A 25,035-nucleotide genomic window follows, 5' to 3' on the forward strand; every position below is an offset into this window, starting at 1 on the left:
TGACTTTAGTAGGAGGACATGGTGTTGCGAATCCAGCTGACGTAGTTGCAGACCTTGGCGTAGACTCCGGGCTTGTTCCTCTGGGCGCAGCCATAACCCCAGGACACAACACCCTGCAGCTGACCGTTGCACACCACGGGGCCACCAGAGTCTCCCTGAAAGGACACGGATAGAAAGGACAACAGGTGAGCAGAGGAGTCCTGAAGTTTGGTGTGTCGACTTTAACAAACAGTGATTATGACTTCAGCTCGTACCTGGCAGGAGTCCTTGCCTCCCTCGAGGAATCCAGCACAGAACATGTTGACGGTGATCTGTCCAGGGTAGGCGTTCTTGCAGCTGCTGTCGCTCAGGATGGGGGCATCCAGGCACCTCAGACGATCAGGATAACTGCCTAGAGAGGAAGAAACACAATACATGTTGATGTTCATACCCCGACATGTACCAAAAATATTTTCCTATTTGCAGTATTTTACTGACTTCCAGAGCTGCTGGTGTTGCCCCATCCAGAGATCAGACAGCGGGTGCCAGCGCTGGCACAGCTGGAGGGCAGGGGCACGGTGCGGACGTAGCTGTTCAGTTTGGCGGGCCTGCTCAACTTGATCAGCATGATGTCATTGTCCAGGTTGCCGCTGTTGTACTTGGGGTTACGGATGACCGTGGCAGAGTCGATGATCTGTTCTGTGCCCTCATTGACAGCAATGTTGTGCTCACCAAGACGCACCTGGATGCGGCTGCAGGGAGAGGAAAGAGGGTTAAATTACATGTAAGTAATGAGGCGATTGATATGCCTGTTTAGAGTGCGTATGTCTGCAAATAATGTCTGCACGTACGACTTGTAGCAGTGAGCAGCAGACACCACCCAGGTGCTGGAGATCAGGGAGCCTCCACAGAAGTGGTATCCAGCGTTCAGAGAGACCTGATAGGCCACAGAGTTCTTTCCGCACTCGTAGCCTCCAACAATCTTGTCACCCTCATCGTCAATGGGAGCAGCAACTGTAGTGCAAACAATGAGGTGTGACAATTGTATGAACTTAAACTCCTTAATTTAACTAAAGAAATTCTGTTTTCATCACCACAAACAAAATAAGCAGGAACTTACAGGCTGCAGCGAACAGGGCCAGAAGAATGAAGTACTTCATGATTGTTTTCTGCACCTAATGAACAGAGGAACAGATGCAGTGGGTTTATATACAGACAAACTGAATTGGTCTTTATCTTACTCTTTCTCAAGGATTTTTCCATGTAGCCTACCTTGCACAATGATTAAACACTATCCCACCTGGGAAGCAGCCTTATGGTCAAAGAGACAAACACATGGATTTCCATGAGTCATTGACTTTTATCTGACAATTACAGATTCAGCCTTCAACCCTTAACCTATGTATTAAAAACTGAATCAAAATAGGGGACACCGAGATAGACAAAGGTTGAGGGGACACAGACAAATCAAAATCATTTGTTGTGTTTAAGTTTACAGTTTTTAAATTATATTAATTGTAATTCTATAAATTGTAATGAAAAAATGCAGTCTAGACATAAACACACGGTTATTAAGAGTGTGTAACTATCACATTTTCTTAATTTCCTAGAAAGCTTTCTGAAAGACACTAAGTCAAATGGTACTTATTATATGTGAAACAACAAATAACTGTTATTTGATTGTGCTGAGTTGTGTTTAGTTCTGTTTCACGTTTCATATTTTTGCATGTTCAGCAGATCTGCTATGCACTGACTGAAGACTGTCAAGATTTTATTTGGAAGTAATTTGAGAAAACCACAGGACCTGTAATAGTTGCTCAACATTTCCAAACTTTGATTGGTCTTGAACGTCCCCCTTAGTGACGTCAATAACAAGCGACTGCCCTCGGTTTGTGTATCGGCTGCTGAGCTAACAGCTGCGCCAATTGTGTTTTGATTTGGTTTTGCCTCCCATGTGCAGTTATCATGAGGTAAGAAATACAACAGCGTCGGCTTTCTAATCATGTCTGCTCAGTTGTTGCTGGCAGTTCAGGCTGCTGCTGCATCCGACACTGTGGTAGCCTGTTAGCTTGCAGCTAGCTCTATTGCAAGATCAGCACCTAATGTATGCGGAATGCGCAACCATTGCGGATGTGGTGCAGAACAAAATGCGCATCGATGCGACAGAATACAGAAGTCAGCCTCACTGAGAAAAATTAACACAGCTGTTTTAAAATGATACACAGTTGTAAGCAGTGTTATGTTTTGTTGTTGTATTTCAGCTCCGAAGGAGATTTTCTGCCTGGATGATGCATCTCGCTGTAAAACAGCTGGATGTCTAGATGTAGCTGCACTAGGTGTTTTTACACAGTGTATATATGTTTTCAGTAACGTATCAGTGTAAATGGAAATGATAGATATGGATTTAAGTGGCTGCAGCTAGCCATAAAAGTCTCTGGACTTCATGCTCCAATCAGAAAGTATGATTGTATCTCTCACTAAGCTGCAGCATTGGCTTGATTCATTTGAACAATAGTGTTAAAAAGAGTATTCAAGGATACTTAAACTCTATATTTCCTATGAAATCCCCCCATAGTGTGTGTGGCAGCTCTGCCCAAAGCAGGTTCAGAATTACCCGATGCAGTATACTGAAGAGTTATAATGTCTTCAGATGTAGGTTCAGTTCTGCCTTGAACTTGTGTTAATGGGGCAGCAGCTGCCAGTATCAGAATTGGCCCGCCAGTCAGTTCTGCTGTAAATCAGGTCTGACCCATGACTGAGTACTACGAGGAGGGGGGGCTGCTGTACGAGCAATCACCTCCCATGCACATCAAAGTGGAGTCTCCGGAGGGACCCTTTGGAGGGGGAGCCTCAGAAAATGGCTTCCCCAGGGAGGATGAGGACTCGGAGGGCAGCTGTGACCAGAACAGTGGATTACCTGGGGGACTCCCCTTCAACGTGGTAGTGGTGCATCCGAACATCATGGCACCTGGCATGTCCTCAGAAGACCTCTTGTCCATTGAACAAAGTAAGCCTGAAGGAGATTAAGACCATTGTGGGAAACAGCGTTACACATTTCCTTTGTGTATTTTTAAATTTCTGCAGAGCATGTGGCGCCTAATCTGAGCAATATACGTTTTTTAATAGCACAGTTCTTCTGTTTATGTACATGTTTTTATTTCACACTTTCTTTGGCAATGTAAACATCTGTTTCCCATGCCAATAAAGCCCCACTGGATTGATTTCTATAAAACATGTACTCTTAGAATTATTTCATAAAATGATTTCATCAGTAGTGTAAAAAGCACTAATACATTTATTTATATGCAAACAGACCAATGGCATTTTGTTTTATTAAGAAGACGTTTAGCTCAAATATAGTCACTCAAGGAAGACTTAAGTAAAATTGAGATACATTTTTCACAGTGCCTTTACAAAAGTAGTTACAGTTAAATATGTTTTGGCTTAGAACAGTGAAAGCAAGACTGACACTGATCAAGCACATTTCTCTTCCTCGCTCAGTATATTTAGCTTCACTTGATATATTTCCTTTGCCCTATGGGTTGTCCTCTCGCCTTGCTCTCTACAGACAGAGCTATGTCGGCTGCACTGGCTGCTGGTGGTGCAGGAAAAAGAAAGAGTCGTTTCAGTGGAGCAGAGCTGGAGGTGTTGGTGTCAGAAGTCACTCGGTGTGAAGGAGAGCTCTTTGGTCCCGCGGGGAGGCTTCGGCGGCGGGAGAGAGAGCGCATCTGGGCGGGAATCCTAGAGAGGGTCAACGCTGTGTCCAGAGTCCCACGTACCCTTCGAGAGGTGAAGAAGCGCTGGGACGACTTGAAGAGACGCAACGGAGGCAGGCTAGCGGATGCTCGCCACCGCAGCTGTTACCTGCCATCCAGCAGAGGGGCCTCGATGCTCGGCCGTCCTTCCCAGACAAGTCCCAGGCTTCAACAAGCCAGGCAAAAGCAAAGCACCAGACCAAAACCCAGTTTCCCATGCTTCCCTGACTCTGATACAGGTAAACATAAATTGTCTGAATAATCAGCTGTTTTTCTTTGTAGATTTTATAGATGCAACTAATATCTACTCGTGTCCACTTACAATTTTTTTTTTCTACAGGTGTTGGTGTGGAAGGATCAGAAAGAGATGGTTTGGAGAAGGATGAGGACAATCCTGAGCGTGACAGGGATATGGGAGAACCTGAGTGTGAAACGGTAGAGAACAGCATGGAGGATAAATTAGGATTAGGACTGGGTCTGGGCATAGGACCGCCTCCTCCATCAGAACGATGGCTGCCTCCTTCCCCACTCTACAGTGCTCCTTTCCTCAATGGCAGTCCTCAGCCCAGCAGTCCTCAGCCATCACTTGGAGCACAGCAGGGTCCTCTTGATGCCCCTCCGCGCAGCTCCTGGCTTGAAGACGAGCTACGAGGTTTAGGGGAAGCAGCAATTCAACTGGGAAATCGGGTAGAAAAGAGTCTGCGGGAGTTTGGCGAAGGCTTCAGACAGGACATGAGAACACTTGTCGCTTCGCAAGAGGCATTAGCAGTCAGTCTACAACAAAACAATGTCCTCTTGCAAAGGCTGTTAGGAGTGCTTGAGGCCCAGCAACAACCACAGCCACAGCAACACCGTGTACAACAAGCACACCAATCACAAACATCTCAACAGCACTTACAGCCACAGCCAGCTCAGCAGTTACAACACATAGAACCACAGCAGCAGCAACAACAGCGGATTGAAGCACCACTGCATACGCAGCTTCAACATGCGCAGCAGCCACATGTAGTACAACAACAGTCACAACAGAACCAAACACAAATACAGCAGCAGCCACTGGTCACCCAGCATTTAAACAATCAGTCAGCTGTAGCGGTGGTACCTGCACCATCGTCCCCTGACGTACACGGCACTTTCCCATCTGATCCACCCGCAGACACAAATGGGAGCGTGCAGAGGCCACGGCGTGGAAGAGCTGTTGATCACAGGCGCAGAAGACGGCGCTGAGGAGGAAGTACTTAGAAACTCAAAGTGCACATCATGCATATTTGTTGTTTCAAAATGTGATGCTCTTTTTCTATTGAAAGTATTTGTGTAAATAAACATGTAAAAGTTATTTGGAGTTTTACGTCCCACTCCAAATCAGTAATCCATCTTGCACTTCACTTTGTCTTCAGAGAGGATATACTAAAGTGGATAAGAAAAGTTGATACATGAGATAATAGGGTGGCCTTAATAATGTTTCCTCAGACATGCATACAAATTCTTGTGCTAAAACACTTGCTGAACAACAGTTGCTCTGTGGAGTGACAACTTCACTCATGAAACATTCAATACCCAGACAGCAACACTCTGTAGGTGCTGATGTTTAATATGCATGTCACTGTACATGCTTTGCAGCACAGCTGCAGATCCTCTTACTAGTTAAGTACTGTCTCAATTATCCTGATACACTAACTACATTGCCAACAAGTACTTGTAATATGCAGTTGTTACCATATATTGTAGCTATTGTAATTACCTGCTAACGTATGCTTGTGCTTTTTTAACAGCTTCATGGTACATACTTTTCCAGCTTTGGTTGGATAATAAAGTTAGACTGTGTTCTGTTCAGTGTGTTTTGAGAGACAAATGTTTAAAGAATTGCCAGTTATTAGTGGTATGATAAACAAACATCCTTGAGGCATAAACATAACAGTAGACTTTTAATTCATATGTTTCTGGTGGATTTCAAAAGCATACACAAGTATGTAGGGGCTATTTATTATAATCGTGCATGCAGTATGATGGATGTGTTTGTAAATAGTTGCAAAGAAACAGCATATGGCCATCATCTACGTAGTTTTGCACAAGCTATATTTTGTAGATAGCTACTGTTTGGATGAAATGTAACTACACTTTAATAAAAGTCAGACATGGACTGCAAATAAATCCAGCTGATCACTTGTGGATTTGTCACATAGCATATAAAAAGTGAATGTAATATTAATGTGCAAAAGTTTATGTTAGTTTAAATTTATGTTGAGTTGTGTGTATAGAAAAAACAAAATCAATGCACTAGTAGAAAGGGAAATGTATAATTTAAGGTTTGAATTATGTTTCTGAAGTGATGAACTACAGCTGGTTGTCAGTGATAAGACTTTTATTTTGAAAGTATCGGGCGGAAATATCATTCCTTGTTCAGGCTGGCTAGCATGATCCTTGTGTGTTCTGGACAAGGGGGTGCATGGGTGAAACATGGCCGCCGTAGACCCATCGGAGTCTCCAAAACGAGAGAAAATCCCTGCGGAGGAGGCGGAAACATCTGGGGAAAAGACCGAGGCGGTGGAGTCGGGATGCAGCTTAAATCAGAAAGACGAATCGGCACCTAATAAAACCGAGGAGAGCCCCAACGATGAGCGGAGACCCAGTGTTGGCAACGACGGCGGTTGTGTTGCCAGCCATTCCGAGGTTAGTGTCGAGTCCGGTGCTGGAGCCGACAAAACGAAATGCAATTCACCGGAGGACCTCGCATCGGCCGAAAAAATGACCGAGGCTCCTGGGAGCGACCAGCGGTCTTTCGATTGGTCCGAAACTGAAGACGACGATGAAGAGGCGAAAACACACAAGGAGGAAAATAATAAGTGTGGTATGCTAACGTTGTTAATGTATTTTACTGTTAGCTTTAGCCTCCGGGCTAACCTTACTACCGGTTCAATATACACTGTCAACTCTGCTAACGGTTAATTACCATAACAAAATCAAGCTAGCATCCTGCACTGTAGGCTGTCATCCCATGTTAGCTTTGGTAGTTGCGTGCAGTCTGTTAGATTGGCAACATGCAGGTACTGTTTATTTCTGTTGGCTAAGTTATTAGTATGATGTGCTTTTCTCTTCCAGACCACCACAGTGTTGCAGAGGGTGCTGAAGAGGTGCAGCAGGATGCACATGTTGATGAAAGCATTACAGATGATGCAGAGGAGATTTGTGAGGAGGAGAACTCTCATACAGATGGGAGAAGCGCAGAGAAGCAACCGGCTGAGGAGCCAGTGGGAGAAGTTGATGGGGTAGAGGACTTGGTTGAAGACGATGAAGATGCAGACCGAGTGGAGAACGCTGATTCGACAGCCAAGCCAAAAAAGTGCCGTCTGGTGTGCAAAGAGTGTGGGAAGATGTTCAACCGCCGCGAGACGTTCAACCTCCACCGCCACTTTCATGCACACGAGGATGAGCTCACGCCCCTTACCTGTAAAGAATGCGGCCTTACCTTTCAGCACCGCAGCAGCCTCATTAAACACAGAAATGAACATAAAGAGAAGGAGGAGCAACTTGTCACTCCAAAGAAGGAGATGCAAACAAAGGAGGAGGGGAGTTTTGGATGTGCAGAATGTGAGAGGATCTTCTCTACAGTGGATAAGTTGAGGGACCACAACTGCTGCAATACAGTTGAAAAGCCTTACCACTGCCCCCTGTGCCGCCAAGAGTTCCAGTTCAGGGTGTCTGTCACGAAGCACATGAAGACACACTCCAGGGAGAGTGTCTTTACATGCCAAGAGTGCAGTCAGACTTTCCCAAACAACATGGCCCTGCGCTACCACCAGCGGTGTCACACCGCCCTGAAACCCTACGAATGCCCAGAGTGCGGCATGGTTTTCAAACACTACTCCGTCATGGAAGACCACCGTCGCAAGCACACGGACAACACGCGCTCTCACCTGTGCAACATCTGCGGTAAGACCTTCAAGTATAGCAGCCTCCTCCATCAGCATCAGTATCTGCACACAGGCCAGAAGCCCTTCCGCTGCCCTGAATGTGGCAAAACATTTGCCTTTGCCCAGAACATGAAGGCACACTGCCGTCAGCATAGACTGCGCGAAACCAACTCCTCCGCTGAGCAGGCCAGCAAGCAAGCCCCTGCATCCGCACAGGAGGCAGGAAGGGGGCTGGGAAAAGAGAACGCACGCCAGAGCGAGGAACCGAAACGCACATTCAAATGCCCCCTTTGTCCCCAGACCTACCCGGCACCAGCTAACCTGAGAGCCCACATGCTTATTCATGAGGCAGAGTATGAGAAGCTGGAGAGAACCCCCAGACCCCCAAGTGAGAATAACAAATACTGGGAAAAAGGACACAACTGTCCCCACTGCCCATCTGTTTATCGTGATGAATCCAGTTTAAATGTACATCTGCTAAGTGTCCACAAGTCTGTAGCACAATGTTTAGAAAAGGTGGCAGCAACGCCTAAAAAAGAATTTAATCCATTAAGCAGTGATAATGTGCAGGGGAAATGGAGAAGCGATGGCATCAGTATTAAGTCGTACAAATGTTCAGAGTGTGGAAAAACGTTCCGCCACCGCTCAGTGTTAGAGCTGCATATGCGCATACATTCCAAGGACAAGCCTTACCAGTGCAAAGTGTGTGGCAAGGGCTTTAGATTCAGTAGCTACTTACAGCAACATCTTATCATCCACACAGGCAAGAAGCCATACAAATGTCCTGACTGCGGGAAGGACTTTGCCTTCCTGCAGAACATGAAGACGCATCAGAAGCTGCATCAGGAAAAGCCGTACCGCTGCACCAGCTGCCGCAAAGGCTACAGCGATGAGACCCAACTGCAGCACCATATGTTGTCACACAACGGTGACAAGCCTCATAAGTGTGACCTGTGTGACAAGAGCTTTGGTTTAGCCTATCTGCTCCGTGATCACATGAACACACACACTGGAGAGAGACCTCATCGCTGCGAAGAGTGTCACAAAACCTTTTCCTGGTTTAGCAGCCTGCTGGTACACCAGAAGATCCATGCCCGTAAGCGCCAGGGTTTCAGCCAGTATAGTTCTTTCCCGATGGGTGCTAGGATGAGAGGCAGGGCTAGCAGGGGGAGGAGAGGGGGGCGACTCATGTGGGGCTGGTCTAGACCATTAGGTGGCTCAGGGATTGTTAGTTCTCAGCTGTCTCCGTATCCAGTTTCTGCACTGAGAGATGCGGAGTTGCACAGGAGGGCAGTCCGGCCACAGTCTTCCATGCTCTCATCTCGCATGGATTTACAAGGCAGACAGCAGAAGGAGCCGTGGCTGGCCGAGCTTCACTCTCAGCCGGTGCAGTGGAAGGTGGACGGAGGAGAGGTAATGCCTGTCCCATCAGCACAGCAGCAACATGCGGCGCCGCAGCAGGCGCGGTTTGACAGCCCACCACAGCCTGGCCTGCAGCAGCACCATCAGAGAAGCCCGGGCTGGGCAGATAGCCCGGCGATAACTCAGTCAGGCCCCGCATCTGCTCAGACTTCAGAGTCATCACACATGAAAGAGAGCGCAGCCTCTATTGTCAGCTCCCTCCTGGCAGCTGTGCCAAGAAAATCCAGCCCATCAGTAGTGAGTGAGATGGAGCAGCACAGGCAGCCCAAACCTGTCACTTGGAGTAACACACCCACGTCCACAGTGCTAGCATCCACGAGCTCTTTGCAGCATGATTTTTCCGTTCCGTCCTACATAGACGGGGCCGCTCTGTGGAGCGTCAGACCTGCCCTGCTAGCAAATTCACGGGGCTCTCCAAATAAGCTCGGTCAAGAGCTCCAGCTGCCAAGATGGCCAGGTGCCCCAGTGTCAACACAAAAGGAGCCATCCACACCTCCTAAAAAAGAGGACAGTAGAGTGTGGGACATGAGCAATTCTCAAATTATACCGTCGACTGTTAGCCAGCCAGAGAAGCCATGGAACGGCTGTGAGCTCCAAAAGCAGTGGGCTTCAGGCTTAGCAGGTGCATCCACCTCAGCTCAAATAGACCAAAGCAGTGCTATGTCAATTTCAACTCCTGTTTCTCACGGGGTAGGTAGCACCTTGTGGGACATACAAAATCCACCAGGGATTCCAAAGACGATAAACTATAACTCCCCTGAGAAATTAGTAAATAATCAAGATTTTCAAAAGCAGGTGTCATCTGGCTGGGCCAATGTACAGAGCCAGACAGCGACACAGAAGGTTCCCATCTCCATTCAGTATGAGCCTCATCGCTTTGGCCAAGGGTTGGGAACCCCAGTATGGGGCTTCCAAAGTAATCCCGTGGGTCCTCAAACGCTGCTTACTGGGCAACTCAAACAAGGGAATGGACAGGAGCTGCAGCAACAACCAATGGTAACTGGCACTCAAATAATCATAAATCAGCCTTCTCCTTTTTTCTCACCTCCACTTGCTCCGCTCCCTCCTCTTGCTTTGCCAGGGCCTCACCCTCTTCACTCTGTCACAGTTGGTGCACTTCCAAGAGCTCCACACCCAAATATCTTTTTCACACCACAGGCAGTCATGAGCGAGAGGCCTCACATGCCACAGACCCTGCCCCTACCTCAGCTTGCCCCACGGACAGAACCTCACAAACTTGGACCCCGTTTGCCTTTTGCCCCAGAACGGCTTCTCCAGTGCATGATATGTGGGTGCTCTCTTCCTCGGGAGCTGGATCTACAAATGCATTACTTGCAACATGCACAAGGAGAGATTTGACATTTCTACCCTAGCAACAAGACTTAGTTAACATTTTTTATGTACTTTTTTCAGTGGAACCTCATTTATTTGACCCTCCTTTGTGCAGTTTGACCAGTTGAGTGGATGGGCATCAGGAACAAAAATGTTTAAAGTCTTTCAGCTCCAAATTAGACTGCCCAGAGTGTTGTTTGTAATAGAGAGTGTATACCCATGCCGTTAAATTGCTTTCACTACTTATTTTAATGTATTTAGGTTATCCAAATGCTTAACTGGTTAAACAACTTGTGAGGGGTGCAGATTAATGAGGCTCTATGGTCTACATTTCATTTATTGCCAATGACATTTAGATTTAGATAATATTAGTACTTTTATAGTTCTGTTCATATGTCCTGAACCATTTGAACTGTGTTTCTTCATGTACAGTATACTGTGTGCCTTTTATGAGTACAGTCTGCATGTCTGCTGTCTTGGTATTCTAGGCCTAGTTTGTGCTTAAGGTAGACTCAACAATGTGACCTCACTCCCAAAACAGAGAGCAACTCTTTCTAAGATACTGTAAAGAAATGTAAGTTTTTGCTTTTGAGGAGGCGAGCGGCAGGTTGTTGGGCTCATACATCACATGTGTCAGAACATACAATGGAAAGCTGCCTACATACAGCGAAACCCTGTTAGGAAGCACTTGTATTCCCCGGACCATTGGCCGGGTCCAAATATTTCATAAGTAAAGTTGTCATCATGATAATTTGGTCACAGCGAAAGTATCTAAACAAAAGGTGACGGTTCCATGTAAAGCTCATTCCACAGTAAAAGTTTTCTGTAAATTTAACTCTTGAGTGATTATAGGGAACAGGGAGAAAGTAGCGTCATTACGCAATTATTGATGACACTGTTGTCAAATAGTGAATTTTGTAATAAATCAAACTTGGATTTATGTGATGTTTTGTCATTAATATTTTTTACAATGGCAAGACAAACATGAAAGTGATTATATTTTATGTATGTTTTGCCCCAATCAAGTCAAAGTCAGCAAATTTCTGGCAATGTGTCATGACTGACACACTTTAAACTGATTGTGGGTGGCAATACTTAGCACCTACTGTAAACTGATGAGTGCCATGTAATATGTGTCTCTTATCAGAATGACTGTTTCAGATTGGAATTTCAGTCCTCTTTTGAGTACAATTCAATGTATTTTTTGTGAATACTGAATGATTTTTTTCCTCATCTGTAGATTTAGTACAGAATCCTGTCTCCTTTGTTATGACATTTGAGTAGCTTTGGTGGCCCAGTAAGTGACAGAAAATCTTCATACTGCTGTAAAATAAACACACGGCCCACTTGTTTTAAAAAAAAAAAAAAAAAACAACTTCCCTGTGCATCTTATCACTGAGCGTCTTCATATTCAAAAACATGTGCCCTTCTACCTCTATCCACTGTTATAGCATGGAAAGAAATAGAAATTTCCCATGATGTCTACATATTGGATTGAATAAAACTTGCCTTTGATTATAATGGTGTGTTGCGCTGTAATTGTTAGGTAAACCTAATTCAAGTTTTTGAGTTTGTGGAAAATTAAAAGTATAGAAAGCAAGAATGCATGAAGATAGATGAAGGCAATTGTTATTAAAATCAGCATTTTCTCCATCAAAACATGCCTGCCTAGAGGAAGGACATAAATGTTCACTTTCACAGAGAGTCACTTTCATTAATCTGGTAAATTGGGACTGATATCCCCCATACACAATCACATTTATTGATAACATTACTTCAAGTTGAGTGTATTTCATTCTAGTGGAATACTAAATGGTCCTTACTGCAAAATTATGTATTTCATTTCCTACAGAAGCATAATCCATTCATTTCAGAGGGAAAAAAATCTGCTCTGTTTTCTGAATTAATGAGACAGTTAGCTCAGAATTACAAGATAAATTTTCATGAAAGAAAATCCTGCTGTTTTTTTTAAATGAACAAGATCTCTCAAAATCAAAAACAGGACAGGACATGTTTGCTTCTATGAAATCAGACTAAACAAGAGTTTGTCTTGGGATTTTGAAAAAAAACAGCAGAATTTTTTTCTCAAGTGAATGCATTATGCTTCTGTAATTTCCATAATGACCCAGGGTGCCCACAAATACTGCCTGAAGGAACCATGTCTGAGATGTTATATAACTACTGTGTTGGTGGGGTCAATAAGGGCAGAAAATACATTTGACCAAAATAAAATCAAAACATGAGTGAAATAAAGTAATTTCTTACCTTTGCATAAAGCCTGTGATAGTCTCAGTCTGTTTGTACATATGAGTAAAATACATTGAGAATCATGTACTTTATGCCCCGGCACACTTTTTGAAACATTAGACTATTATTACAAAACTCTACACACTAACCACAAAACTGTATACCAAAAAAACAAACAAAAAACATTAAACATCTCTGGCAAAAGCGAACAATTCTTGCAAAACTATTTTAAAAATTGTGCATTTGCATCAATACAGTAACGTTTTACACACAAACCATCTTTGAATAAACACACATGCACTGATAATATAAATGTATGATAATATAAATTTTGTATGTTCCTTGAAGCTTTGGCAATATTGTTCTTTTTACATTCATGCCTATAAAGTAAATGAAATTGAATAAATGAAAAACACTTTTGCTTTTTTTGTATGTATGGTTTGTCCTGCATATAAAGTAAAACACACATACACAGAGGTGTCGAAATATCTGTATGTAAAGTATGGAAGCGTTTGTGTCAGTACAAAACGTTTTTTATTCTTATTTTTCCCTGAAAATATTCTACTGTAACACTCAAACAAACGCTCAGTAAAGGATAACAATAGACAAAGTCTTCATCTCGCCTTTGTGGGTTTGGCCATAGGATTTATCTACATCACATGCCATGTTTTATGCAATGTTCTAAAGTGTTTTCACATGAGTCAGTGTGTAGTGCCAATTGGCAAAATAGTGTAGCAAATTAGAGACCAGTTTGCAGTTTTGCTATTAGTGTGTTATTGAATTGCAAACTGTGTAAAGCAGTTACTTAAGTAAGTTACTTAACTTGTGTTTAATTTTGTAAAGCAGATAACGTGCATGCAGTTTGGTACATTTGGTAAATGCATTGGCTACGTAAGTGTTAATGGTTTCAGAAACAGTGCTCACCATTAGTAAGCATTTAGAAAAAAAAAACTGTTGTAGACTTTAGCTAGTGGATTCACTGTAACCGTTTAGCTTGAAGGGAAACAAAACAGCAGAAGAAGAATCCACTTCCGCTGATGGCTGCACAGCGCAGGTGTGTGTGTGCAAAACAGCTAGCTGTGCCGTCTAACATCACTCGCATTGCTAAAAACATTACAAAATGCTGCCTAATTATGTGGTAAAAGACTAGATTCGCGTTTTCATTGTCTTTTACTCTGCCTCTGCTCTGAGTGACTGCGGTTAAGAAAAACTATTTTAAAACAACTGTGGCGCTGTTTAGCTAACGAGCACTAGCTAGAGTAAGCTAGCACTAACAAACAGCCACGCCAAGATGGACGAAGCTGCTGCCGCGGCGATCAAAGAGGACGGAGCTGAAAAGAACCCCCACAATGGAGACGGCGCATCTGAAAACGACGTTGGTCCATCTGCGGAGGACACCGCTCATAGTAACAGTTAAGTATCCGGTAGCCATCACTCAAAACGTTAACGTAACTATCAATAAGTTTCACAAACAGCAGGTCAAGGCGTAGTGACCTCCTACGATAACATGAAATGCTGCATGCAGTGCAGCAAGGGTTGCAAAATAACTGCATTTTTCCAGCAAATGCACATAATTAACAATTAGCTGAAAGTTGTATTTACCGGCAATGGTTCATTTCCACGCCCAGCTTTTTGGATTGTTTATCTTAGGCAAAGCTGCTAAACTATCCAAAAGGCAAACCACATAGAAAAGATTGCAAGCATGTTTGCATTTATGCATGACATAACAATTGCATCACAAGCATTATACTCAAAAATGGGGGTGTAAAAATGTTATTACTGTGAACAGTATTTATTATGTGGCCGGGCCAAACTCAGAAATCATAAAAATGAAAAGGTGACCTGCAATTATTAATATTTTATGAGGCACAAACCATTTCACAAATGTAATACCCTGCTAGTCTCCTTTCATTTGTAGATATTTGAAATCTGAGTTCAAGTGCAGTATTCTCTATTACAGACGTAAAAGTAATACGCTAAACCATCTATCAACAATCAGACAAGTTTTACGTTGATTTTCAGGTCCATGTGCAATTTAATTGTTAGTTTATCTTAATTAGCTACCTAGAATAACAGTATTCCAGCAAGCTCAACATGTCTTGATAATTTACCTTAAATTGTTATCCTGGCTGTTCTTGTCTATGCAAAATTGACAAATAATTTAATGCAATAAATAAATTATATCAAATAAAAAATAATAAATATACCACTATACTAATCAAAATACTGGTGCAAACTACTACCAAGTTCTCCACTAAATAAAATATTCTCAATACAATACCACATATAGCTAATAAAATATAATAAAAAAATATATAATAATATGGATTACAATGCAGAATTCTTCTTCTTTTATTCCATCTATGAGCAGTATCAATCCCAGCTTGAAGGCCTGCTCAGACAAAAATAAAACTTTTCTAAAGTTTGTTTTAAAAAAAAAAAAAAAAAACTGTGCTCGTTTTTTTAATTTGTTTTTTTTCCCTTGTTGCAGTGACGTTCTCCTTCGTGTGATACCATTAGTGAGTTAGCAAGTTTGACGTGTTGCCAGAAACATACCCGATCACTACTGAGAAATGTCGGCCCACTGCTTTCATCTTATCGACTTGTCCGTTGTTGTATTTCACTAGGAAACAGAAGTGTTCCCAAACAGAAGACCTTAAGGGTTTTCAAGCTCTGACTTGCTCTGCACTGACCATGATGACCGAGTCTGTAGTTGGCGAGGGGCTGGGCTAAAGTGCGCTGCTTGTGTAGCGCCATAAGGCGGAGATTTGGTCCACCACTTAATATGTCCGTGTGGAGACTCGGAATTTACGTATGTTCCACACAAAACATGCCTTATATTTAACGTTAAAGATCGCATTCGGTGCACATGTGCACCATTCCGAAAGTCCTGTACCGAAACGGTCCGGTACAAATACATGTACTGTTACATCCCTAGTTTCAAATAAGCTCAATAGCAAGTGATAGTGTTTGACTATTGACTATCCTCTATAAGGAGGATCCTCTATAATAAGTGTTTTTTCTTTCACAACCCTATGGTGCAGTTCCACAATCAATTGCAATGGGGTGCTTTGGTAACAGTTGCCTTTTTAAAACTGCAGCACTTTCTGCAACAGTTTTATCACATTATGATAATGATTGAATGAACTTTATAAAGGTCATTTGGCTTAAACACTGTATGTATTAGCCCCTCTGTAATAAAACAGAGTTCTTTATTAATGGATATGTTTCCACAAATCAAATATTGATCATTTTATTTGTAAGGCCTCTTCATGATTTTACTGTACTGTTACTCTAATCACCTTTTTTAAAATAAAGACATGATTTACACCTGTTTGTGATGTGTTTTTCTTTCTTTCTTTCTTTCTCTGGAAACAGGAGTGGCTTTGACCTCCTATTTTCCCCTTTCTTTTTTAGGGGTTGGGCTTTTCTGCTGTCGGGATTGTGGAGAAGCCTTCAGAGAGGAGGAAGCCTACTTGGAGCATCGCCACCAGCACTCGCAAGAAAGCGTGTTTTTAGACAACCAGCTGGATGGTTTTCATGACACAGAAAAGGACAGTGAATCAGCTAATTTCTGTACTTTCTGTTCACTCTCATTTGTTGAACCAAGTGAGTTCCACTTGCACATGGAGAAGAACCATGGTCAAACCTCTCAAAAGGAGTCTAGTATTCAGATAAATTCCGGGATAACAAAGCAGCGTACTTATGAATGTCCAGACTGTGGGAAATGTTACTATGTGATTGGACACTTTCTCAACCATCAGCGCTCGCACAGACAAGCCTCCAAATCAGTTTTTCATGACCTTGAACATTTGAAAAAAAAGTCCTTTCAGTGTGAGTCTTGTGGGCGAAATTATTCTCGCGCTTCAGCTCTTGATGCACACCGTCGTTGCCATGAGGAGAAGTTAGTGAAGTCACGAAACAGGAGTTCAGGAGAGGTATTTCACATTGAGGAGTCAGTAGTTGAAGCCAAGTCTAGTGAAGACCAGACAGATGATACTCCTGAAAAACTTTTTAAGTGTTCATGTGGTAAAGCTTTTACTGCTCTGTTACGCCTTAAAACACATCAACGATTTAGCCGCAACAGTCAGTGCTCTCCAGAAGAAATGAAAGAAAAACCAAAGAAGGGCTGTAATGAGTTTTACTGTAGTGAGTGTAAAAAGGCTTTCACTGGCCATATTGCCCTCTTCAACCATCAGCGTTGGCATGCAAATCACTCAAATGATTCTGCAAAAAGGTTCCCATGTGAGGAATGTGGAAAAGTATTTATGACTTTGACGTTCTACTACAGGCATCAGCGCACGGCGCACAGTGAGGAGACCCCAGCAAAGTCGTTTCTTCATCAAGTGTGTCAGCTACAAAAGAAGGCATTTGAATGTAAAGATTGTGGGTTAAAGTTTTCAAGGGCTTCAGCGCTTCACTCCCACCAGCTTCATCACACGGATGTTTTCAGAGAAACCGAGAAGGAGACCCAGATGCGCACCTCTCTGCTACCCTCACAGGCCATTTTGTATAGTGAGAAAAAAGAGGCTGAGCAGGAACAAGTGGAATCGGAGAACACACTTCCTACCAGTGTGGTTGAAGAAGACACATATGTAAATGAGACTGATGATGACATGGAGAGTTATGAACCTGGGGACTTTAATGTACAGGTGATCAGTGCGAGTGAATCTGAGGACGAGCCCGTACAAGACCTAAATCCTGATCTTGAGCTGCTGTGTGAATCGGATCAGGAAATAAGAGATGACGGTGACACGGGATTTTCCCCCAGTAGTATTGTTTCGAAAGCAGAGATGGATTTGAAAATTGTACAGATTGACTTTGAGCAAGCTGACGTGCAGTGTGCACCGATAGCGACGGAACCGGAGAATAAAACGACAGAGGAAAGATTTGATTGTCCAGAGTGTTATCGTTGGTTTTCTAGTGCTTCATCGCTGCGCGTTCACAGAATGTGGCATGGCATTCATAAGAGAAGACAACAGACTCAAGGTCAGTCAGTGGCAGCTTACACGTGTGACAGGTGTGGCCACGAAGCCAGTAGCTACGCAGCACACTGCAATCACATACAACAGCACAAGAATCAAAACGCAAGCGGTGATGTATTGTGCCAGGCAGAGGGATTGGAGAGAGAAGATTTGGCATGCAATGAATGTGGTAAATCCTTCCCCAGTTTGTCTGCTTTAGTCTCTCATCAGTTGCATCATCCCGAAAGAAAACAATTTCAGTGCCCAGATTGCATGATGTTTTATTCGCATGCAACCAGCCTATTTAACCATATGAAAAACTGCTCTGCACAAAAGAAAGAGAATATTTCAGTCACTAAGAAAGAATACAATCCAAAGAAAACCCTTCTAGGCCCAAAGATTTATCATTGTGAACAGTGCGGGAAGGGTTTTTGGTCTCTAGGAGCTTACTCCCACCACAAGCAAAGTCAGACTCTATGTGCAGATTTGAGGCTAAGAAAAGGTGTCGCAGGATCTTTGCAGTCTGTTAATGGACACCAACGCTCCGGTGTTAAGGTTGCATGTCCTGTGTGTGGTAGAAAGTTCCGTCACAAGGGCATTATGGCATTGCACATGCGAAAACATGAAAATGGAAATCACAAATGTGAACTCTGCAACAGGTCGTTCCGTCTTTTTTCCAGCCTCCTCAGACACCAGGTTGTGCATAATGACCAGTTACTCCCACCGCCTAGCAAGTCTTTTCAGCATCAGGTGGAGCAGTTGAAAAAGAACACATACAGCTGTCCTGACTGCGGGAAGCTGTTTTCACGGGCCAAAGCGCTTCAGTTTCACATGAAAAGTCACGGGTACGAGACTGGGCCATCATCACCAAGACCTACTGTCACGCTGGAGGATCTCCAGTGCGCAACATGCCTTGCGCATTTCAACAGCAAGGCCTCTTTGAGGGCTCATCAAAAGCTTTGCATTAAAAAAGACAGTCAAGCAGTTGATTGTAAGACAGAACTCTCAGAAAATAATGATCCCCGAAAATTGCACAAGGATAGTATGGAAGTCTGCACACAGGGAAGCTCTGAGCAAATAACAGTTGAAACTGAAGTCAAGGATGACATGGACAGTGGTGAGCAAAAGATGGAAAATCAATCAGGTGTTGGCAACCTAGAAAAGACAACTAATTTGAAATACAAATGCAAAAAATGTGACAGAAGCTTTTCAGTTGTTGGAGCTTTGAATTTTCATAAAAGAATTCATGCAGATGGTTACAAATCTGTAGCTAAAGCAAAATTAGCCATGTCTGTAATGCTCAAGAAACCTAAAGAGGAAGAGCCAAGTAAGGGACTATTTCACTGCTCAGATTGTGGAAGGCGATTCATCTCCAACTCAGCCCTTGGCTCCCACAAAAGATGGCACAAAGAAAAGAAATGTTCACCGCCCTTGCTACAAGATGATGATTCAAAATCTGTGGGCCACAAGACAGAGGGCGGACCTTTTCAGTGCAACAAATGTGGCAAACAGTTTTTTAACCATTGTGTTCTCCAGCGCCACCAGGTGTTCAATCCTCAGTGTCAAACCAAAACTGAGTCAGAGCGTGATTCGAACAAAAGTGTTGAGAGCAACAGCACTCTGGAAAAGTTTTCATGTGCAGAATGTAACAAAACATTTTTGCATGGTTCCCTTCTAGCTGCCCACTGTGAAACGGACCACAGTAACACTTGGGAAGCTGGAGGACATCAAGGAGATGGGCTCACCTTGGTTGTCCAGTTCCCAGAACAGGGTGATGTCAACTTCGGCGAGAGGGAGTCTACATCATCAATACTGAAGCCAAAAGCTCACCAGTGTCCCCTCTGCTCTATGACTTTTGCTAAAGCAAGAGGTCTACGTGCCCACAAGTGGCAGGCCCACTCAAAGAGAAAAGGCAAAAATAAGGTTCCTTTGAGCACAAAAAAGGAGTTCATCGTCTCAGGCAATGAAGTCAAAAAGACAGAAGATTCACTGGCTGTATACAACGCTACACTGAAAAATAGCCCTGTTGGCAAAGGAAAGATGAAAATCAGACCAGACCCCTCACCTGTGAAATCGGTCACATGCCTTGACTGTGGGAAGCAGTGTAGTTCTACAGCCGCACTCCTTGACCATAAGAGAGTATGCCTGAAGGCAAAGCAAGAGTCTAAACAAGAGATCCAAACTCCTGAAACCACTGCTGAGGTATCCCCTCCTCTTAGCCGTCTGTTGGAGCATTCAACCAAATGCCTCTTCAAGTGTGATAAGTGTGGGAAAGCGTTCCAAACAGAGGAACACTTAGGAACCCATAAGACCAAGGCAAAGAGCCGACCTTATTGCTGCGCACTGTGCTGCCACGGCTTTTGGACCGAGAATCAGCTGCAGCAGCACCTCGCCTGGCACGATGAAGTCCGCTGTCGTCTCCCGAACGAGGTACGCTATAGGCTCGGCGCTGCTATGACCTCAAAGCCTCATAAGTCCAACATCCCCTCTGATGACCCCAGAGGGAAGTCCTTTCCATCCTCCTCCACACTGAACCAACCTACACAAAACCCAGACAGCCATTTGCAAAGTAGCCATAAGTGCCAACATTGTGGCAAAGCCTTTCTTTCACCAACTGCGTTACAAAAACACGAAACTCAGCACTGTAACAATGACTGCTATCACTGCTCTATTTGTCCCAGGACCTTCAGTGAAATACAGGACCTTATCAATCATCACCAGGAATGTATCGGTGATAACAAAAGGCAGAGTGATGCCCCCGCTGCTGTCTCATCAGGAGATACCAATGGCCTTACTTGCCTTGAATGTGGAACTACTTTTTGTCACGAAACTGACTTGCACCAGCACTATATTGAACATGCCCGTTTTAATGTATTAGACTATACAACCTGAAAAGGACTGAGGTAAAGACACTGGAGATTGTGGATTTTTTTTTTTTTACTTTTGGAGGTTGCCAAACTATGTAAATGTGTTAAGCTGCAAAATTCCTTGTTAGACTTTTGTTTAGGCTGAGTAGAAACATGCTTTCCCTTTTTGTTTCTACATTTGTGATTCTTTATATTTAAAAAGTTAAGTTCCTTAGGTTATTTTCCTATTCTCAGGCTTTCCTTTTACACTGGATTAGTATATAAATGTTTGAAAAATAACCTTTTATAAACTTATGTTGAAATGTCACAAATGTATAGTTTTGAGCCACCATTTTGTCCCTGTTTTGAATAGACCTGTCATGAATGTCAGGTGAACCTTGTTAATGTCTTTGGGGATCACAGGCTGAATATGGTAGTGTATATATATATATATAATGTGTGTGTGTGTGTGTGTGTGTGTGTTTCTAAATCTTATATATATATAAGATTTAGAAACATTTATGCACGTACACGTTTGTCCTCATGCATTTAAAAATTCCCTGTCGACACACTACTTATTGCAATGTTTTGAAGGGATGGAAATAATTCTGCACAACAAATGTATACAAATTTAGCTGGTGTCTTTGTAAGTGGCTGAGGTTTGGCTGAACAATGTCTCATTTGCATATTTCAGAGAGAAGATACAGATATATGAAATTCAGTAATGTGCACTGTTTGTATGAACTGGTTAAAAAACAAATTAATGTTGAACATTACAGCCAGGTACTACCATAAAAGTAATTACACAATCAAGTAATTGAATTTTATGTATAAAACGTGTAGCATTAATTGAAGTATCCCATGTTCTTTCCTTTTCAGTGTTATATTTCTATGTTGTGGGAAGGCTATTCATTATTTAGACTAAAATAGAGCTTTAGTTCATGTAGGATAGTTGTTAGTTTACTGTACCACTTATGTAGTGGAAAAAAGGTATTTGTATTGTACAAGAGATGTTACTTTATTTTTATTTTTCCCTCCTAGATGACCAATAGACCCTTCAACTACTTGTTAAACTTGCAGTTTCTGAAACAATGAAGAAAAGGTTCTCTAAAAAGCTACAAATAAATTGATACATTTTTGCGTGAATTATTGGGTTGTGTGATTAATTCAACCTCAGTTTACCATTTGTATCAGGGCATGTTGATTACATGTAATGATAAAGTTTGACATAAAATACAAGTATTGATTAGAAAGTCATAGCCAGTAAGTTTTAGATCAAAGAAGTTTTTGTTGGTTCATTTTTTCTCCACAGAACATTAAACTTCACATTGACATGAGTTGGCCTGTTTCATAAACGGTACATTATGGATATGCAGCCTGGAGTGTGTCACCAGAATAGCTATAGACTTCTGTAGTGTTTAATTATGATCAAATTAAAGTTCATGGTTAAGCGATTCTAATCCAAAATATGTCTCTCTTTTTTTGGTAAATTCAGCAAATACCAGCAAATAATGCTGTGCTTGCTCTGGGACAGCTTCATGTTAGCTTTGCAGTAGTAAGTGTAACAACATTATGCTAACCCACAACTTAGCTGACGTTAATTACATTACTTGATGTGTCATCGTTGGCTCAATATCATGTTTTTTTTCTCAGATTGTTGGATTTCTCCAGAATCGCTAACTACACCTTTAACAAATGCATTTTTAAAAAACAATTTAATTTGCCAATGAATGATTATTTTTACTTATCTTGTTAAATGATGAATTCATGATTTAAAAATGGAATTGCAAAATTAAACTTAAACATACTAATTACATTTTATTTTTAATACTTCTTTATTCCATTCAATGTTTCTTCTGATCGTAAAAATAATCTCATCAGCTTCCTGCTTTAATATTTTAAAAAATATAGAGATATTTACCACCTGTCCAACCCACAGAGCAGTTGCAGTACCACAATTATTAGAGTGGCACACTCCAGGCTCCACAGCTAGATCACAGATGATCTACTTGCTTTAGAGACACGATCAATAAGGCTAAAAAGAAATGTTTTAATGTTTTGAGATTGATATTTTATGAAGAGTGCTAAGGCTTAACACTTGACTTGTAATTGCCCACCCACCACATCTGTGACTGAAGACAAGAGCCACAACTCAGTCTTGTAAGTTTTACCTGCTGCCATTAAACAACAGTAATGACCAGGCTTTTACAACCTGTTACCAGACAGCAAAACATCACCTGGAACATTGTCAAAAAATTCTTCATATCAAAAGATAACTGCTAGTTTATTGTATATTTTAATAATAACTTGGAAGAAGATATAGCACATTTTTACTTATAAAATTTCTAAATTGGTCCTTTTTTCTTCTGTTGTAGTCGAACAGTGCAGCTTCGCATGTGAGGATTGTGGACTCAAGTTTACATGCCAGGACCTCTTCAAGACTCACCTGCACCAGCATGCCTTAGAAGAGGAGGATGAGCAGGAGGAAGCTCAGATGAGAGACTACAGGAATCCATCTGTAGAACTGAACTCTGGGAGAGTAGACAATGGAGAACACAGAGCTGAAGATGTGGGTGGTGACGCTGATGGGTGCGGCGTGTACAGTTCATCGCAATCAAACCTCTCAGATTTAATACAGGGCGTTGGAGTTTCCACAGCCTCAGTGAATAACAAAAATCAGAAGGTTCATGCCTGCTTGGTCTGTGGGAAGGCTTATACGTACCTGGTTTCATTTAGAAAACACCAAAGGCTGCATGAAAACCAGTCACCTCCAGTTAAAAGTGAGACCGTCCAGAATTTGCATAAGTATGAGTGTTCAGAATGTGGGATGTCATTTATCAGGCGAGCACGGCTACGTGGTCACCTGAGAGTTCACATGTCGCGCAGATCAATCAAATCAAAACCCCCCAGATGTGATCAGTGTAACAGAGGCTTCAGTTCTTTAAAGTCATGGATGGTTCACATTGATCTTCATAAACAGAAACCATTTTGGTGTTTAAGTTGTGCCAAGGGCTTTAAGGAGGAGGAGTCACTAGATAAACACCTGCAGAATCACAACCTGAGACAACATACATGTGATGTTTGCCACAAGAGCTTCCGCATGTCCATACAGCTTGTTAATCACTACAAAACCCACAATGGAGCAAAACCTCATCAGTGCACATACTGTGGGAGGAACTTTACCCACCATGGAAATCTGATTTTACACCGAAAGAAACATCTCGGTGTTTATGTTGGGTTCAGTGGGAAGTCTCTGGGGATGAAGACTTCTGCTATTACTTTGAAGAAGCACAGGATTAAAGAGAAGAGTCTTATTCTCACTAGTGTTAAAGAGGAGTCGGATGTGGATATAAACATAGAAGGGCTGCCAGGAAAGGAAGAATGCGTGGAGACAAGTGAAACCGAAAAGCCAGCCGACTGTGGCCGGTTGGGGGATCATTCAAACTCTGACGAGTCAGATTGTGGAGAGCCTGTGCATGTCTTCAAGCCTTCCAAACCACACAGCTCGCCTGGATGTGATGTACACGATGAGTCGAAATCAGAAACTGTGCTGCCACAAGCAGGACAGGAGCTGGACAAGAGTGAGTCACAAGAAACAAAAATTCACCGAGAGCATAAGTACTGGGAGTGGGAGTGCTGTGAATGTGATATGGGCTTTGATGAAGTGGCAAACCTGCATTGGCATTATTTAAAACATGCTACTGGGGAGCTGCCCATACCACAGGATGATATTGAGGGTTGAAAGCTCACAGAAACATTTGTTTTCTCACACTAATGCCTTTTGTTGACCTTAATAATGACTCTCTTTGCTATTGACATGATCAGGACAGTTACTAGTGTTTAACCTTTCTTCTTTTCTTTTTTTACTTTATGTTAAAGAAGCATGTTTAGGGCTAAGAAACAAAGGAATAAACATAATGCTTGGAATTTTAAAAGTTGATCTTTAACACTTGGATACTGTTATAACTAGATTTAGGACAAATGTCTCTGGGGAGATTGATAATCAGCATCTACAACAGAGCAAGCCTGAACAGTTCATGCCTGATGCAATGGGATTATTACTGCAGGTTTTAATGAGTATTTTTGATATATAAACTGAGATTAAAACTAGGTGTTGCAAAGCATTGTCATAAATCAAAAAGAGAAATACTTAAATGCTAAACTGAAATAAAGCTACCTACCTCTACTTGTAAAACCAAATAAAATTAAATAAAATCCATTCAGATGGTTTTGTCTGTTTTTTTTCAGTGCAGGGGGAAATAATGTATTTTAGAATGTTACACTATGCTGTGCACTCCGGTTTTTTTAAGTGGGAAATATTTGGGATAGAAATCTTTGAGTTGTGATTGGAAAACGTTTGAGCCAATACTCTGAATTCAGATTGTTCTTTGGCACTGCATATTCCCAACATGTTATACAAACATCACTTCAAATTTTTACAAATTTCAAAAATCACAACATTTCACAAATGTATTGTTAAACATGGTTATTCTCTAAAGCAATACACAAATAACTTTTGTGAATTCATAACTTACTAATGCTAAAACTGCCAAAACTAAACAGCAACGGAACATTTATT

General features: G+C 42.3%; 4 protein-coding genes across 6 annotated transcripts; 3 read left to right on the plus strand and 1 right to left on the minus strand.

Moving 5' to 3' along the window:
• Positions 1 to 5: 5 nt before the first annotated feature.
• LOC123968818 (trypsin-3-like) lies at positions 6 to 1,154 on the minus strand. Its single transcript, XM_046045791.1, has 5 exons — positions 1,100 to 1,154; positions 831 to 993; positions 478 to 731; positions 255 to 391; positions 6 to 155 (listed from the first exon to the last, which is right to left on the minus strand). Exons 1-5 carry the CDS (start codon positions 1,137 to 1,139, stop codon positions 6 to 8), a joined length of 744 nt encoding a protein of 247 aa, XP_045901747.1. The 5' UTR covers positions 1,140 to 1,154.
• A 656-nt stretch (positions 1,155 to 1,810) lies between these two features.
• Positions 1,811 to 5,885, plus strand: si:ch211-261d7.3. Its single transcript, XM_046046046.1, has 4 exons — positions 1,811 to 1,949; positions 2,241 to 2,986; positions 3,548 to 3,973; positions 4,075 to 5,885. Exons 2-4 carry the CDS (start codon positions 2,731 to 2,733, stop codon positions 4,959 to 4,961), a joined length of 1,569 nt encoding a protein of 522 aa, XP_045902002.1. The 5' UTR covers positions 1,811 to 1,949; positions 2,241 to 2,730; the 3' UTR covers positions 4,962 to 5,885.
• Positions 5,886 to 6,138: 253 nt separating this feature from the next.
• zgc:66448 (uncharacterized protein LOC327401 homolog) lies at positions 6,139 to 11,920 on the plus strand. 2 transcript variants are annotated; one of them, XM_046045375.1, is made up of 3 exons: positions 6,139 to 6,582; positions 6,834 to 10,063; positions 10,226 to 11,920. In XM_046045375.1, exons 1-3 carry the CDS (start codon positions 6,192 to 6,194, stop codon positions 10,424 to 10,426), a joined length of 3,822 nt encoding a protein of 1,273 aa, XP_045901331.1. In that variant the 5' UTR covers positions 6,139 to 6,191; the 3' UTR covers positions 10,427 to 11,920. The 2 variants fall into 2 exon arrangements, with proteins under 2 accessions (XP_045901331.1, XP_045901330.1); XM_046045374.1 differs by having other exon boundaries at positions 6,834 to 11,920.
• Positions 11,921 to 13,647: 1,727 nt separating this feature from the next.
• Positions 13,648 to 24,675, plus strand: si:ch211-261d7.6 (zinc finger protein 271). 2 transcript variants are annotated; one of them, XM_046044965.1, is made up of 2 exons: positions 13,648 to 14,058; positions 16,064 to 21,602. In XM_046044965.1, the coding sequence occupies exons 1-2, from the start codon at positions 13,938 to 13,940 to the stop codon at positions 20,500 to 20,502; spliced, it is 4,560 nt and encodes a 1,519-aa protein (XP_045900921.1). In that variant the 5' UTR covers positions 13,648 to 13,937; the 3' UTR covers positions 20,503 to 21,602. The 2 variants fall into 2 exon arrangements, with proteins under 2 accessions (XP_045900921.1, XP_045900922.1); XM_046044966.1 differs by lacking the exon at positions 16,064 to 21,602 and adding an exon at positions 22,832 to 24,675 and having other exon boundaries at positions 13,659 to 14,058.
• Positions 24,676 to 25,035: the final 360 nt, after the last annotated feature.

This window comes from Micropterus dolomieu, linkage group LG03, assembly GCF_021292245.1.
Source record: "Micropterus dolomieu isolate WLL.071019.BEF.003 ecotype Adirondacks linkage group LG03, ASM2129224v1, whole genome shotgun sequence".
Classification (NCBI taxonomy): domain Eukaryota; kingdom Metazoa; phylum Chordata; class Actinopteri; order Centrarchiformes; family Centrarchidae; genus Micropterus; species Micropterus dolomieu.

Excerpts from the sequence above, each read along its gene's own strand:
- LOC123968818 (XM_046045791.1), bottom strand. The coding sequence starts at position 1,139 with ATGAAGTACTTCATTCTTCTGGCCCTGTTCGCTGCAGCCT. Across the intron at positions 732-830 it reads GCTGCTCACTGCTACAAGTC|CCGCATCCAGGTGCGTCTTG; the intron begins GTACGTGCAGAC and ends CTCTCCCTGCAG. Across the intron at positions 156-254 it reads GAGGCAAGGACTCCTGCCAG|GGAGACTCTGGTGGCCCCGT; the intron begins GTACGAGCTGAA and ends GTGTCCTTTCAG.
- si:ch211-261d7.3 (XM_046046046.1), top strand. The coding sequence starts at position 2,731 with ATGACTGAGTACTACGAGGAGGGGGGGCTGCTGTACGAGCAATCACCT. Across the intron at positions 2,987-3,547 it reads CCTCTTGTCCATTGAACAAA|ACAGAGCTATGTCGGCTGCA; the intron begins GTAAGCCTGAAG and ends TGCTCTCTACAG. Across the intron at positions 3,974-4,074 it reads CTTCCCTGACTCTGATACAG|GTGTTGGTGTGGAAGGATCA; the intron begins GTAAACATAAAT and ends TTTTTTCTACAG.
- zgc:66448 (XM_046045374.1), top strand. The coding sequence starts at position 6,192 with ATGGCCGCCGTAGACCCATCGGAGTCTCCAAAACGAGAGAAAATCCCT. Across the intron at positions 6,583-6,833 it reads GGAGGAAAATAATAAGTGTG|ACCACCACAGTGTTGCAGAG; the intron begins GTATGCTAACGT and ends TTTCTCTTCCAG.
- si:ch211-261d7.6 (XM_046044965.1), top strand. The coding sequence starts at position 13,938 with ATGGACGAAGCTGCTGCCGCGGCGATCAAAGAGGACGGAGCTGAAAAG. Across the intron at positions 14,059-16,063 it reads GGACACCGCTCATAGTAACA|GGGTTGGGCTTTTCTGCTGT; the intron begins GTTAAGTATCCG and ends TTTCTTTTTTAG.